This window comes from Mus pahari, chromosome 4, assembly GCF_900095145.1.
Source record: "Mus pahari chromosome 4, PAHARI_EIJ_v1.1, whole genome shotgun sequence".
In the NCBI taxonomy this organism is placed as follows: Eukaryota; Metazoa; Chordata; class Mammalia; order Rodentia; family Muridae; genus Mus; species Mus pahari.
In genome coordinates, this window is record NC_034593.1 from 77,295,450 (window position 1) to 77,312,129 (window position 16,680).

General features: G+C 38.5%; 1 protein-coding gene across 3 annotated transcripts in view; it reads left to right on the forward strand.

The window, feature by feature from the left end:
• The window catches only part of Lrba (LPS responsive beige-like anchor protein), a 537,266-nt gene that overhangs the window by 507,560 nt on the left and 13,026 nt on the right, over positions 1 to 16,680 (forward strand). For all 3 annotated transcript variants that reach the window (XM_029537235.1, XM_021195949.2, XM_029537234.1), the window contains exon 53: positions 4,527 to 4,694. In XM_029537235.1, the coding sequence (XP_029393095.1) occupies positions 4,527 to 4,694 (168 nt within the window). The remainder of the gene's footprint in view (positions 1 to 4,526; positions 4,695 to 16,680) is intronic.

Below are 16,680 nucleotides of genomic sequence, written 5' to 3' on the forward strand. Positions count from 1 at the left end.
TAAAATTCCACCAACGTTATATAAATTGCAGAAGGAATTGGTGTTTTCTAAACCTGTACTTCTTTAATATACCGGATCTTCTATTTTGATAATCTAATTCATATTTATCCTTTTCATTATGACAGAAAGAGCCTTAGCATTATTTTATACATTCTCTGTCTTCACTTACTCCCACATTAAACTTGATACACCCTATCATAAGTTTTTCTTAACAGTCATTGAGACTGCTTATTGTTCTCCTTTTAAATGTTAATTTTTTAATTTTAAATTTCAAATAATTTTAAAATTTACACAGTAAGTCCACCTAGTTTTTTGGCTTGTAGTTTTTAAGTTTCAACAGTACATGGAATTAAGTTACCACCTCGGTGCAGAACAGCTCCATGACCCCCAAACCCCTGTTCATGTCACATCTCCTGCTGGATGTCACCTTCCCACACCCTTAAGTCCTGCCCACCAGTGAATACTTTATATCTGTAGGGTTGGCTTTGGTGGCGTATGTGCGGACTCATAAATTATATCAGCCTTCCATTTTGGCATTGGGAAGCTTTTGGATTCACTGACATTCCTGTTGTTTCATTATAAATGCATTACATGCCTGTGTATGTAAGGCCAATCTAGCTGGACTTCCATGCAGTACCAATAACTCACATAATTCCTGGGTCCACTTTGTTTTTAGAACTTACAAAGTTCTTTGGCATATATGTTATTGCTATGAGGTGGATAGCGTCCTTGTCCCATGTTGTAGATAGCAGAACTGAGATCTAGAGAGGTAAGTGACATATTGAAACTTAAGTAGCTAATGGTGCCAGAACTGGGGGGTGGGCTCGGCCCTTCTGCCCTTACATGTAGCATTCTCTTTTTTACCACATTGACTCACGCAGGTGTCACTTTCCTTGGTCAATTTGAAAACCACTGTAATTTGTAGCCCTAAGTTCCTTGTGGAACTGCCATGTTCCATTAGACTTAACCAAGTTGATATCACCCCACTCCCTCCCAACAGAAACCTTGCAAAAACCCTGTTGAAAATGCATGCCTCTGTGTATATAAAATATTCCATAAGAAGTAACAGTATTTTAAACTTCATATCGATAGGACTGACTTAAAGTAAAAATTTATATTTTCTATAAAAGTGTAGAAAAAAGAAATCTCAAGTGACATTCCTTGTACTTTCTTGTATACATAACTCAGCCACTAGTTTTATTTAAAAGTAATTTCAGTGAGGAAAATGGGAATTTGTTTTATGACAAAAGATAATATCAACAATTTTTTTCCTTAAGTTTGGTAGACAAGCATGGAAAAATTGTATAATCAGTTAATATATAATAGCAAAGCCATCACAAGTGTTGAATTCAATTGTATTTTAGCACACAAGCCAAAATAATCCTTCTCTTATTAGACTAGGGAGGGGGTACTTGGGTTGTAGCAGGAAATTCTTGCAATATAAATCATGTTTTCAGGGCACAGCCAGGGCAGCAGAGGCAACAACACAGCCTTCCTCAGCAGTCGGGTTCTTTCAGGATACATTCAGAGGCAGTCGTGCAGAGTCCCAAGCTGGAATTTTTTATTTGTAGCTTAGCTGTCAAATAAAACATTAACTAGAAAATTTGGTCTGTCAAAAAAGGACATTCTAGTGTCTGGGGTAATATTTGATATTAGTGCATGGAGAGGTGGGCTGGTATTAAAGGAAACAGAAAACAAAGGCCGAGGAACACTTAGGCGATTACTAGAAAATAATTTACCAAAAAGAGCAGCAGGTATTTATACTGTGATTTATTTAGGAGGAACGAGCCTCCATATGAGAGCAGCAGCAGGGACTGCAGAGTTAGGCTGCCCGCAAGGGGAAGCCAAGCCACAGATGCACCGTTTCCCAGAGTTGGCCTACACTGTAAGCTGTAGAGAACAAACCTAAGCCGGATGAAAATCCGAAAACTCCTTTGGTGTAGCATTTATGTCTCCCTCCCTTGTGGATCTTCCCTCCATTCACTACCGTTAGACTGTTCTTTTCGTAGAGTAGTTGATACCCTCCTGTGTCTGTTCACTTTATTTCAATGTTTGTTTTCCCCATCAGACAATAAAGGCCCTGAGGGTGGAAACCATGTATCCTCAGTACTGTATACTTCTAAAGGAGCCTAATGCTTGGCACCAAGTGCATGCTAGGAAAATACTGTTGAAGCTTCATAATTCTGATTGCTTCAGGGCAAAAAATAAAAAAAAAGGAAACTTCAGAAGCAAAGGAAACCACAGCAACTGAGTTTCAGTTTTCTTCACAGTGATGCTGGACAAAGAGAGCAGTTGCTTAGGGAGAAATGATAGGGGAATCTTTGAAGATTCTGTGAATGCACCCCAGATCACAGCCAAGTCTTTTTACCTGGTCCCTGACCCAGGTGGAAATTAAGTAAGCTGCCCAACACACAGTTGCTCTCCCTTTGTGATGCTCCCAGTGCAGCAGAGCTCCTGACCTGAGCCTCCTAGGCACCGTGCACCTCATTTACCTAGCTGATAGTACTCATACAACCCCACAGAGCTGCTGGACTCCAAACTGACATAAGCCTGCTCCTGAATAACGGAACGCTAATATGACCTGCCAGGCTTCCTTCTGCAGCTAAACACGATGATCTCTAATTACCAGTGAGAATGCCGCTAGCTGCCCATCTTTTGCATTCTGCCTTGCAAGATGTGATGTGACTGTTTATTACTAAACATCTTTACTTGAAAATGAAATAAAAATTGCTATACATTTCATATTTGATTTGGTCTTTTGACTTCTTTATTTTAAAATATTGAATTCTTTCTAGTATATGCCTTACTAATATAATCTGACTCTGTAAATGAAATGTTCTAGTGCTAATTTAGAAGGGTGAAGACGAGGCAGGCAGATTTCTGAGTTCGAGGCCAGCCTGGTATATAGAGTGAGTTCCAGGACAGCCAAGGCTATACAGAGAAACCCTGTCTCAAAAAACCAAAAAAACAAGGATGAAGACCTTGTGGCACATTTAACAGTCCAAATACCTGCCTTAACTGAATCTTTGATCTGCTTTAATTGCAGCAAGAATTTTTACTGTATTAACTGTAATTTGCAGTTGAAATAAGTCCGATTTTTAAGGTTGTTGTGGTGGGCTCTGCAAGCTGCTTCTCCCAAGTGAAATATGCATTTGACATCTACCTGATGTGAACAAAATGTTTCGCTATTTCATCTCTAAATTTGAAACATTTATAAGTCTTAAGTTTATTGTAATAAATAATTTAAAATTTTAAGTGAATACTTCCTTTAATTAAATTTAATAATTTTTTGTTTATTTTCTTGAAAAATAGCTGGGTGGTTGTGGCATACCAGCACTGAGTTCAAGGCCAGTCTGGTCTATAGATCAAGTTCCAGGACAGCCAAGACTACATAGAGAAACCCTGTCTCAAAACACAAAAAAGAAAAGAAGGGAGGGAGGGAGAAAGGGAAAAGCTACAAAGTATCTTTAGATACCAGTCTTTAATTGAGAACTTAGGCTTTTGAATATTGTTTTGCATGTTCCAGGTTGAAGTGATTTTTTTCAGTTTCCTTAACATCTTAGTTATAATTTTGCCCTACTGACTCACTTCCTTTTAAAGCCATGCTGAATATTGAGGGCAGACATTCATAACACTCATCTGTAGACTATAGATTTTTCAATGGAAAATGTTAACTATAAACTAGGGTGACACAGAGGGGCTGCAGTACCTAATTCTCTAGATGAATCTATAAATGATATCACAGTGTTTGTTAGTCAGGCAGACTCGCCACCAAAGACTTGGTTTTTGTTTCTAGCACTGTTATGTGAACCGCACTCTTCCTGGGTTTGAAGCCCTGCATGTGTATACACTGACTATGTTCTTCTCCACTGTTCTCAGTTCTCCCATTAAACCACTATAATCTTGATTTCATCATCACCCCAGAGGAAATTTCATCATTCAGAGAATTAGAGCAAAGAAAGAGTGGCAGGGTTTGAATTGCTACCATGATAAACTGTTCCTTTGATCAAAAGTTAGTCCATGTAGTCCTGGTTTGGAAAAGTAGAAACTCTCTTCAAGGTGACCTAAGAACAAAAGAGCTTCCATACATATCATGAGCTCAGGCAAGGCTGCGAGGGAGCCAAGCTCTGGAGGACTTTCTAGAAGGCAGCAGGCTTTGGTTTTGTGTCACAGAGTAACTCAAGAAAGTGTTAAATGGTTCCAGTGTAAGTGTTCTCCTGGGCTGCTTTAACCAGAAAATATTATTCTTTAGTAATTTATAGTAGCTGTTCATAAGGATATGGTGTCCTCATACACAAGTATTTGTTGAAATAGTTTTAACATATGCCTTTCAAAAATCTTATCACTATTCAATTGATTTTTTTTTTCACTATTATAAGTAGCATTTAAAAACAAAAAACCCTGCCAGGTCAGAACGTTTTAAGATCTGAATTATTATGGCAGCATTGTCTTGTGGGTTATGTATTTGATAGAAGTTTGCCTTGCCTTTTAATTGTGCCTTAAAGAAAAATTGTTTTTTATTTCAGGGAAATTGATCCAAGTGGTGTTTGGCCATTGGGATGTTGTCACTTGCCTAGCTCGCTCTGAGTCGTACATAGGGGGAAATTGCTACATCCTCTCAGGGTCACGTGACGCAACTCTTCTTCTGTGGTACTGGAATGGGAAAAGCAGCGGGATTGGAGATAACCCCGGCAGTAAGTACAAGCTTTTTAAAGTGAACTTTCTAAGTTATGTAGAAGAATAGCACCTTGGGTAGAAGTTCTCTTCCATCAAGGTGAGAATGAAACTGAATCACCCAGGATGCTGGTTTCTAAACTCACTGATAATTCAAGTTCATACGTGAACCCCTTGTTTTCATGTTATACTCATGCTTGGCTGCACTAGTGTCACCAACTAAAGTAGAGGCGTTCTCATGAACAATATAACCTGTAACATAAAAGAGAAATTACATATTTTCTTGTTGATTGAATTCATGCTTTAAAAGAGAAAATTAAAAGTTATAATTCTGGAAATCTACAACTTTATAATACTTTCATTTACATATTAAAAGATAAAACAGGTCATAAAAGGCCAATATAGAATATTCAAATTGGTTCTTGCCTTTTCAGATGGGAAATGAAAATGTTCACCAACAGCATTAAACATCTTTCAGAAACTGCTGAAGGCAGTAAAGCAACAACAAAAAACTGTGTGAGCATTTAAAATTGTCATTCACAGAGGGCAAGAGGGGACAGCCACCATTCAAACCAGCCGCACACAGCGGCAGCCAAGACATAGCTTTAAAAAACACATTAAGAAGTAGGAAAAACAATTAAAGGAACCACCTGAAAAATGAGAATTTAATTAAAATGATTATGACAACAGAGAAGAGTTCCTGTAAGAATACCTATAGATTTCTATTTCATAAAGTAAACTCGGTGACTGCTCTTAAATATTTACCATGTTTTAATTGAAAGCTGCTTGCAGTGTATTTGGCTAAGGAAAGCTCATGTTGTTACCTAAATACTGCACCTTGTCCGGGTGTAAATGTATTTCACCTTGTCACATTTTCGATTGACTTCTCTGGGTTGTGAAAAAATGGGTAATTCTTGTGTGACACTGAACACTTTGTTCAAAAATGCTAATATTTAGTAAAATGCAAAGTTTTTTTTAAAGCTATTTTTTTCTTTTTAATTCACTTGAGAGATTTTGCATTGGATCATAAATATTGTATTCAGTTAATGTCTAATGGACCTATTTCTGACTTTAATCAAAGATAATCTTATATGTGAATAGAATAGAAAAAATTAAAGTTCCGATACTGTGGGCAATCTGGTCTTGGTGGTGAGAGCGAGCTATAGTGTGTTTGTACGTTGGGGAAGTGTGCTTTGTGCACGTCTCTGACTTACACAGACAACTCTGCTTTATATATAATTACAATTAATGTAAAAGGATCAAATACTCAGGGGCTTTGATTTTCTAAATATATACTATGACCCTTTGATTGCTGTGGTGGCCTCTGATGCCTCTCCTTTCCTGGCCTCCTAGATTGAGTGACTACTTTCAGTTTCTTTTTTCCTGTTGTCCTAAATATAAGATTAATTATATCAGGCAAACCTAAATTTGGTAATACATAAATCTACCACTTTGTTATTTGTCTCTCAAAGTTTAGGAAAGCCTTTTTCTTGCCTTAAAATGTTTTATGCATGTACAGCAGTTTGCACCCACAAAGACAGATATTTGAGTCTTTGTTTTTCACACAAAATGATTATCTTCTCTATGAAATGCAGAGCTTCCAGCCTTGTGTATTCTGAGAAACAGCTAAAGCCCTACTGGCTATTCCTGCATGGAATTGTATAGCATTTCAGAGATTTAATTATGTTTTAAAATTAGAAAACTTTAGGTTTTCAGAGTATTTTATATCTACTTACACATTAAATGATATATGCATGTATTTAAATATGTTGTTTATTTAAGTACCTTACAAATTGCCCTAGAGATGGTTTTTGTATGTATGTCATTTAAATAGAGAATCAAGAAGGAGTGATCAAACACTGAGATTCACTATAAAAGAGAAATCTAAGTTCCTGGCTCTGCTGTGCCTCCCCCTCCCCCCCCCATCTGTAAAATAAAGTAACGGTGGGAACGGTTATCAGAGGCACAAGGTGCTCAGCAGACATAAATCACCTCACAAACTCCCATCTTGGCTACATATTAAAATGTTGCATGCAACGTCCACCATTCTCTCATCTGTAACACGGTAGGCAGTAACACCTAGAAATGCACACAATGAAGAAGAGAAAAAACAGAAACACAGTACATCTAATACAATTTTCAGAAAACGGTAATGTATTTTGAATAACTTACATTACCTCATCTTTTCTGGCCTTTTTATGATATCTGATGTCCCAATTCACTTTCACTCTACCTTTGAAGCCTGAGTCTGTAAGAAAGACAAACAGGTACTTTTTCTTACTCTGAGAATTTATACACATTAGGAAAAAAAGATTAAAAAGCCAATCTAAGCTTTTAAAAACAAATAGCAGACAGTCTCAGACAGTTTTAGTGTGCATAACTGTTATCAACTGGTTCAGTTCTCTGATCCTCTGGCGTAGCGAAGGTTGTGAGCAGCCACTGAAGGCTGAAGCCAGTGCCTCAGATGAGCGAGCGAGCGTCCAGACTCCTGCCTCTGCTGTGTCTCAAAACGACATGAAGACCCCTGAGAACGGCCACATGCTGGCATGCATACACTTGTGGGATGGCTGGTAAATACACAGGAGTACTTCAACCTCAATATTTTTATTACATGAAAGGAAAAAAAAAAANAGGTGGGGAGCATCCTATTGCTTTTTTCTGCATTTTATAGTTTATAGGTTCAGCAATTTAATTTTATTTTAAATTCTAAAATAACAAGAATAGTTAGTGATTTTACTTGCAAGGATCATAAGCAAGAACCAAATACCATTTTCTTCAAATCTAATAATTGTTGCTATATAGAGAGTTGGTAGCTGTGTAACTATTTTAACCTAATGTTATACAATGTTAATATGTGTATTAGTTGGATTAAAAATCAGACTAACTCAACTTGGATGAAAACTATAAATAGAATAATTTGGAGCTTTAAAAATGTTTTATGAAACCTGTCTAGCTCATGCAGCCAAAGGCCTGCTCTCCGCAGGCAGGCAGACAGGCCGGTTTTCACCTTTGCTTCTATTGTCTTGCGATGGTTATCTGCTGTGGAATGCAGCTTTCCAATAAGAAGGCTGAAAATAGTCTTCCACTTGGTTGTGGATGGTTTTTGTAACATTAACCAGGACCATTTCAACGAAAGGTGTTTTCTGCAGAAAGCTCCGCATCTTGTAAGCTCACCCCAGCCCACTCTCTTAGGCTGAGATTCCTCCAGTGAAAGGTTTTCCCTTCAGAACAAAGCTGGCCGGACCGGACCGCCTTCTCCAAATTCTCAGAAAGTCTGCTCCTTTGCTTCACTAAATTGGTATTTAAATTAAACACTTCCAACTTTGACATGATTGTACTTATACAAACAAGATGAAAACATACAACAGTTATTATTTATTCACTAATTTATATTACACTCATAAATCATAAACTGGAATTTAAAAACTAACCATGTATGCCACACTTTTAGGTTTCAAAGTAATTTTTTTCTTTACAGCCACAGTCTATTAGCTTTTGGAGCAAATGGTTGCCGAATGTGAGGGTGTTGCATAGATTTGTGTGTGCACTATTTCAGTAAATTACTTTAACATTCTTGCATTCTGGTTTTGATTTGATGGAAAGGTGGCATTTTTTTTTTTCCTCTTTGCAATCAGACATGCTAATCTACGTCAGCTTTCCCCTTATGGGAATGGCGTCTGTGGGGGGCTGGTATGGGTTATATAACAACAAGATTCTGTTCTTTAAGAATATTTCAGCACCGTTAATTAGAAAGAAGATTTTATTAGCCGTAAGGCTAGCACTAACAGACTGCAGAGCTGCTTTTAAAGTACTGTATACTGGAGCTGCCCTGCGTTTCCTCTGTCTAAAACTTCATTCTGTTACACTCTCATCAATCACTTCAGTCATTACCATAAATCCTACAGTTGTTAATTTTACCAGTATCACCCTAATGAGACATTCCTGCTATAATTAAAAATGAATTCTAACATTAAGGCATTCTAAATTTTTTTTAATGAATTTAGAATGATCCTGCCCTATAACTATAAATACCACTGGCACACAGACTACTCATCAAGTCTGTAAGAGAAGTGGGCATAGTAACACGCCCAGGTGTGAGTTATTTACCAGGTGCTATGCACTTGTGCATATGCATATGTATATTTTATACATGCATTTAGGAATCATGTCCTTTTTGTCATAAAGTCTAACATGTTTTACTAAAGCTACTGATAAATTCTTATTCTTTGTCTTGGCAAAACATAGGCAACTGTAGTGCAGTGTCCTCTCTGTAAGCAGGAAGCCTAGAGCACCATCTACTGGACACATTTGGGGACATAAAGCTCTCTAATGGGAAAGGCAAGGCTTGGAAACATTGGTGTATTTTGCCTCTAGTTGCCTGTGGTAGATTATTCATGAGTCTCAAATGCTAACATATGTAAAATGTGTTAAGCCTCGTATGTTTTTAAAAAGAAATAATTTTGTTCTTATGTTCCTATCCTAACCTGGATTTGGGACTTTATAATAAATGTTTTAAGCCAAGCACAGAATATGCACCCCCCCCCAAATAAATAAAATAAAAACCCAAAGCACCCCAGTTGACCTGAGATAAACTCACATCTTAATGATCATAGGTCTTCAGTAAGGTACAGTTGGCAGAAATGGTTTCTGCTACATCTACACTTGGTCTCTTACACTTACTCAGTCTGTACGTGGTAGCAGAGCCTGAAGCACATGGCCTTTTATTTGAGGGCTGGGGATGGATTTGATTCTTTGTGGAGGACACCAGTTCTTACATATGCCTTGTTCAGACCAAACACAGTTCCTTCCTGGCCTACTGCACTACCTAATATCTTTATTTTCTTGTAAAATTCAAAGTATGGGTTTGAAGCAGTATGCTGGCAGTGTTCAGGTTCAGGTGACATTAAAAATACGCCTATGAAATTCTCCAGAAGGTCCAGGATGTTTAGTGCTCTGTGATGTAATGCAGACCCTCAAATTCCAACAAAACAACTCTGTATTTACTTCTTGTAGCTAATAGTAGATGTGGTAAAAGGAATTATATTCATATGGCAAACGAATACAACCTTAATGTGTACCATATGCAGAGCAGTGGGGTGATGTGCCAATATATCACATTTATTTACCTTGTTTGGTTGCAGAGAAAAATCACTATACCATTCACCCAAGGGCTGTAGCCACTTAAATATGAGGACAGAGACGCTGATTTATGCCCTCAAACGAAAACTGAGTATCTTCATGTGTAGACATTAGGGGCAATCCCAAAGAAAGTTGCAAACATTTCATGCTCAAGAGAGAAATTTTAATTTCAAATAATGGCTGAAATTAATATGAGAGTACACACTGCTGAGTGACTGTCATTATATAGGCTCTCAGAACACTCAGAGGACGAATATTACCCTGAAACTGTCACTGGTGCTGCTAGAATCTTATATCGTGTGCTGCTCCCCTCACCCCATGAGCGTGGCACTGCTGTGGCATTACTAAGTATGCATCTAGTTGAGACCTCTGGGCATTAACCTGGTTTTTACCACCTTCCAGAAAAGCTCATTCTACTAGAAAGACTGCATGAGACCAAACACGTGTATGTACCTCGTGTTCTGCAGTAGATAGTCTTGAAGCTTTATGAGAAGCCCTTTTATATGAAATTATGTGTGTTTATTTCTTTCAAAAACCCCACTTTTTCTAGTTACCTTAATTTTCACATGCTAGAACCATTACTTTATAGAGCTAATTTAAAGTGCTAATTAACAAATTTTAGTTATGATGGATTTTTCTGTTTGCTCTTGTCTGGGTGTTTTGGTTTTTTGCTGTAGGATCTCCAGTAGTCTGGGCTGGGCTGGAATACCCTGATCCGCCCCCAAGTACAGGTGTGAGCCACCATACTTAGCTTGTGGCTGTGCTTTCTTTGTTTGCTTTTTTGTTTTTTTTTTTGCTTTGTTTTTTTTTAGTTGCCATTACCTAGTTAGCTATATCATTGTATTTCACATATCCACTAGTTTCTAAAGTAAGTTTTTTTTTCAATTCTAATAGGCTTGGTCAGATTTCAAATGTATGATTAGAAGAGTTTGTTTTTGTACTTTATATGTATGAGTGTTTGGCCTCATGTGCCCACAGAAGCCAGCAGAGGTCATTGGATTCCCGATATTGGAACTATAGATGGTTTTGAACCACCATGTGGGTGCTGGGATTCAGACTGAGGTCCCCTGCAAGTACAACAAATGTTCTAAACCACCAAGCCATCTCTCCTGCCTCTGGAAGTGAAAAAGATAGTGCCCTGAAACTCAGTTCCTTTTATAGCTTAACTCTGTAACTACTGAGCATTCTTGTGTTCATTTTTATAAGTTCCAGTTTTCTGTAACTGAAGAAAGAAGATGATTTTATTTCCTTGGGGTGGTTTAGAACAAGGTTTTTTTTTTCTTCTCAAAACAGGTCTTACTATATAGTTCAGGCTATCCTGGAACTCACTATGTAGACCAGGCTGCCCTCAAACTCAGAAGAGATCCACTGCCTCTGCCTCTGAAGTGCTGGATTAAAGGCCTGCAGCACTACTACACAAGCACAAACCAAGGTGTTTTTAATAGCTAAAGGTGTGAGAGCCCTGCATGGCTTTTAAAGTGCCTGCCTAAGTACATGTATTTACCAAAGAAACCGTACAAAAGATAAGGGAGATACAGTAAAAAGAAGTTCAGGGCCAGGTATTGGTGCACACCTTTAATCCCAGGCAGAGGAGGCAGGTGGGTCTCTATGAGTTCTAGGCCAGCCAAGGCTACATAGAAAGGCACTGTCTGAACAGACAGAGATCACCACAAAAAAACTAAAAAAAAAAAAACTATAACTAATCAAAATGGAGAGTTGTGGAGCTCAGCCTCAGTCCCATACCTAAGGCTCAGGGAACATTGCAGAAGAGAGGTTGGAAAGACCATGAGAGCCAGAGGAGCAGGGACTTTGCTGTGAGACTGTTTCTCCTAGTAGCATCAGAAGCTAACCCCATAAAGTCTCACCAATATGGCCACCCAAATGTGAGCCAAACAAGGATGACACCAATGACCATGCCAATCTGGACAGGGAAAAGCCCACGAGCCCTTAACCCGACGCCAAGAACTCCAGGCACCTGAGGGAGCTGGGAGCAGGAGGTGGTCCTTCCCAGGGAAGTGTACACCAATTGTTGTCCAGAGCCACAAAGTCAGCCCTGAAAACATGCATACAAGTAACACTGTATGGACTCAACACGCTACATTTAGGAATATAAATATGTATCTATTTATGTCTACATTTATATAATGTATATGTATAAACATCTTTATTATTTCTATTTCTATGCATAATAATATATAGCTATACATACATGTATATATACATACACATGCACACACACACACACACATATATATATATATATATATATATATATATATATATAGAGAGAGAGAGAGAGAGAGAGAGAATATTAATGAAAAAGATGTCATGAATTTGAAGGAGAGTGAGAAGAGGGCTTGTGGGAGAAAAGGGAAGGAAGAAATGTTTTAATTAACTTACAATCTAAAAATTAAACAAAAAAAGGCTGGGCGTGGTAATGTACGCCTTTAATCCCAGCACTTGGGAGGACAAACCAGGCAGATCTCTGTCAATTCAAGGCCAGCCTGGTCTACAAATCGATTCTAGGACAGCTAGGTCTTTATTACACAGATAAACTCTATCTCAAAAAAAACAAAATAAATAAACAAGCAAACAAAAATTAACAATAAGAATTTTAAATGATTTGGCTAATCAGAATAAAATGATTAAAAATTTAACTTATATTCATAAAATTCAATGTTGGATATCAACAAACGTGGACACCATTTCACCTCCTACATTTTGTGTGTAGGTAAATGCTGTGTGTCTACGTTACCAGATGCCTGTAGTCAAGTGCAGGAGCTCTAGAGGACCTAGAGCCTAAGACCAAGCCGCCACACTATGGAGGATCAACAAATGCAGTCTCAGAAGTAGGGGAAACAGCACAGTAGTCAAGTAGTCTGGGGGTGAGCAAACTGAAGGGCTTTGGTTCCTACCAAAGATACTGCATATGTGTCATGTGAACAAATGTGGGGGCATATGTTCTCTGTACTGCTAAGTGATAGATCACTGAAGTATCTACATCATGCCTGATAAGTTTTGACAAATGCATGTGCATGTATTTGCTCATGTATATGAATGCATCCAAAAGCCGGAACCTTAGCCAGCAAAGGCCAACAGTGCTCATTTCAGATTCCTGGAACTTGGAAGCATGCTTTCATCATCTCCACAGCTCACTAACTTACCTGCACATTTATAATGAGCATGTCATAGCTGATAATGAGAGATAATTAGAGAGATTTAAAATTAGAGAAATTTAAAATTTCCACACCTGATTGTGGAAATATATCTGCATTTCCTGCTCTTCACAGATGAATTGTTGGGAAAAGCTGTGAAATCTGAGACAAGGCAGAATGTGAGAAATCAGAGTATAGTTTTGAGAAACTAAGGTATATTACTCCTTGACAAGAAAGAAAACTAACAAGAACTATCTCTAATTGGCACTTATGCAGCCCAAAATCAGAAATACCTTTTATTGAAAAGAGATCTTATAACAAAAGTTGAAAAAAAGCACTTTCTCCCCCTTCTCCCACCCAGCCCTGCTGCTACTGGGTGATATCTCATAGGTGCTCAGGACTTACATAGTGACATAATTCTCATGATACCCCTATGTGAAAATTGCTCTTATTATCTCTTGTCTTTATAGATTAACACATAGAGAACTTATTAAAGTATCGTTTTTTCCTTCTGCTTTGGCCCTAAAGCTCTTGAGTCTCTTACCAAGAGACCACCTAGTGGGCAGATGCTGTAGTCTGGATTCAAACTTAGATATTCTTGGCCATAATCTTTCATTTGTAGTACGAGGGATGGAGCCCAGCCCTCACACATACTAAGCCTACACCTTGCCTCTGAGCTCCAGCTCCAGCCCTAGAGGTCTCTTTCTTAGCCACTAAACTGTATTCTGGTTTTTACTAGATTTAATTGGATTATCAACAATACAGAATTTGATGCAATCCTATCACAAACTACTTACAGAAGACATGAAAAGATAATTCTGTTACACTGATTTCTTATGACAGTGTGTGTCATGATAGAACCTGTTGGGGTTTTGGTTTCCTGTCCTTGTGTATGTGTGAGCTCACTGCATGCTGAGGACTGAGCCCAGAGCCTGTTCGTGCTGAGTGTACACTCTACCACTGACTATATCCCCATCCCCTATAAATGTTAACACATAGAATTACTCACACAAATTCACTGTCTAGTGTACTCTTAGAAGGGCAGTCCAGTGTTAAAACAGGCATGTAGTAGAGGAGGGAAATTACATGAACCACGAGCTTTGACTGACTTTCATACCAACCTTGCCTTGCCTGATGTAATTCTAGTGGTATTTACAAAAGAAGCCATCAACATTTTCTGGTGCACGTGGCAGCCTTAGTGCATCTGGCATGGTGACTGTAGTCTGCATGTTTAACCATACAGATGTAGTTTCTCTAAGACTGTGATGGATGCAGAGGAGGAGAAGATGGATGATAAAGGTGGAACGACTAGAATAAATCTCAAATAATGTAGTTTTGCATAATTAAAAGGTGGTAGAACTTCCACTGAAAACTTAGGAAGTTAGTGGAAAGGTTTAAGAAACATTTATCAGAGGGAAAAGGAAACATTTATCAGCAAAAGCCATTTCCTTTCTTGATTCACCATTGTGGTAAGCCACATGAGAAAGCTGAGTATTTGGTTTGCACATGAGTGTTTTGTATTAATCAGCAGCAATTAATAAACAAACTCTATGTATAAAGTACAGGTATCTATCTTTGGGAAGTAACCTGCATGTCCTCTATAGTTTTAACTTTTTTGGTGTTGTAAATGCTTAAGACTTAAAATCTCATTATGCTTTCTGGTTTTTAAACTCACCTAGATCCAAAGTAGTTTCTGATGTTGTTTTGTTTTAACAGAATCAAGTTTAATGTTCTATTTTAGTTTTCTTTAGATAGACATGAGTTTACTAGTGTGAAATTGTATCACTGGTGTTTACTTAAAGATTCATTAGTTAATCCTGAATGCTGACTTGGCATCTAAAGCATTTGTAATTAAGTGCTTGCATCTCAGTAGTGTTTTAACCTTTAAAATCAAGTGCTCAATTACAATTTGCAGGATTATGATAAAATAGACAGAACTTGATTTGATAATCATTTAAATTTTTGGTTTTTTTTTTTTTTTTGTGGTGGTGCTGGAGTGTTGAATTGCACCCTCGGATTCCAGTGACCACTGTAAACCAAGTCATTTCAAACAAAAGGCCATATTGAATTCCTGTCTCTATTGTCCAGTGTGCACAGTAACAACTACTAAGTCAATGCCAGAGAGAAGGAAAAAGAAAGTGGGCGGAGGGGTGTGCTGATTACAATCACAGAGCCATCCATTAAGCAATTTGTGGGAAGAAGTGATTTTGCATTTCTAAGACTGAGCACAGGAAGGTGCAGAGCCAGCATCCTCTAACAGATGCTGTTAGAGAGAACATGGTGTGTGCCTGCTGAGGTGGCACACAGTGCTGCAAAGGGCTGCTCAGTGGCTCTGAAATGGCTTCACTTTCACAAGCCTGGGTTGGTGATGCTGATGACAGCAGGAACTTATTACACTTTTTAAAAATAACTGAGAAGTGTATTTTCACATGGATTACCTATCTCCTGTGCCTTAATGGAGGTAAATCTTGGAAATTAACTTTCTCATCTCCTACTTATCAATAAGATAATAGATGAATTACTTTTTCTCTTTCAGATATGAAATTTTAAGAGGTTCAGACTCCATTTGATAAAGATGTTTATGTTATAAAGGGGGAAAGAAACACATTTAATACTACAGACATACTTTGCTCTCCCAGCGGTGTCTTGGCTCAGGGTTATGGAGCTCCTCGCTGTTAAACCGAGTTGGGTTGTTAGAGGGCACAGGCTTCCTCCAGTGTTCCCTATTACATACTGAGAAAAGCACGTCTGTAAACACTGGTGTGCCTGGGAGCTGTGGCAGGCTTTGGGCTGTCTTTAATCTCATTTGGCTTGTTCATCTTCTCCTAAGGCCATCCCGAAAGATGTACTGAGTCCCTTTCAGCTTTCGGTAGGATCTGCATCAGTAGACATAAAACTGCTCTCACACAAAGACCCCTTTCCTTTGAAGTACTTGCTCCAGCTTTTCAAAGTAGTCCTAGACATCTGTCCTTTTTCTCCTTTCATTTTTCTTTAAGAAGTTTGAAGTGTAGCTTCTTAAACTACCAACAAGATAAATTTTTCTCCCAGCGTTACTGAAAGCCATGACGATTTTCACGCAGTAAGACTTTAAAGGGTTTAAGGGAATCTGTTGTGCTTTATGGTCTGGGCTTTGGTAGATCCTAGCTCCTACTCTGAGAGAGCAAAGGTACAGACTGTCAGCATCCATTCATTAACAGTCAGAGGTTTTTATCAAAAGGATAACCTGGTACTTTCCAGAAGACTTTCCCTGCTCTGTAAGTGAGGCTGGCGGTGCCTGTAGGATCTGGAAGGGAATGCACGTGTAGAATCATCTTACTTGTACTGACGCACCCCCACCCAAGCCATTCTGGTGCGAGCTGACTAGTGGGCAGGAGGGGCAGCTCTGGAGCTGGCTGGAGTTTTAGCCATAGCCATTTGTTCTTGCCTTTTCATGCAGAGGCACAAGGGGTCTTGCCTTCTTCTCTGTGTGATGATGTCATCTGGCACCTGTACAACCCAGGAGATGATGAATCCTATGTTACTACAGAGAAATGATGGGTGTCACAGCCCCATAGAGACCAGTGTTCTGCCTCCGACGAAACCCTCTGCCTTTGATTTCATTCCAAGTGATTCCCAGAATGTCTGCTGTACCCAAGCAGTCTGCATCTGTTTGGCTTAAGTCCTATATTATAGAATTACACCAGTAATAGTGAGATTTTAATATTTAAGGCCC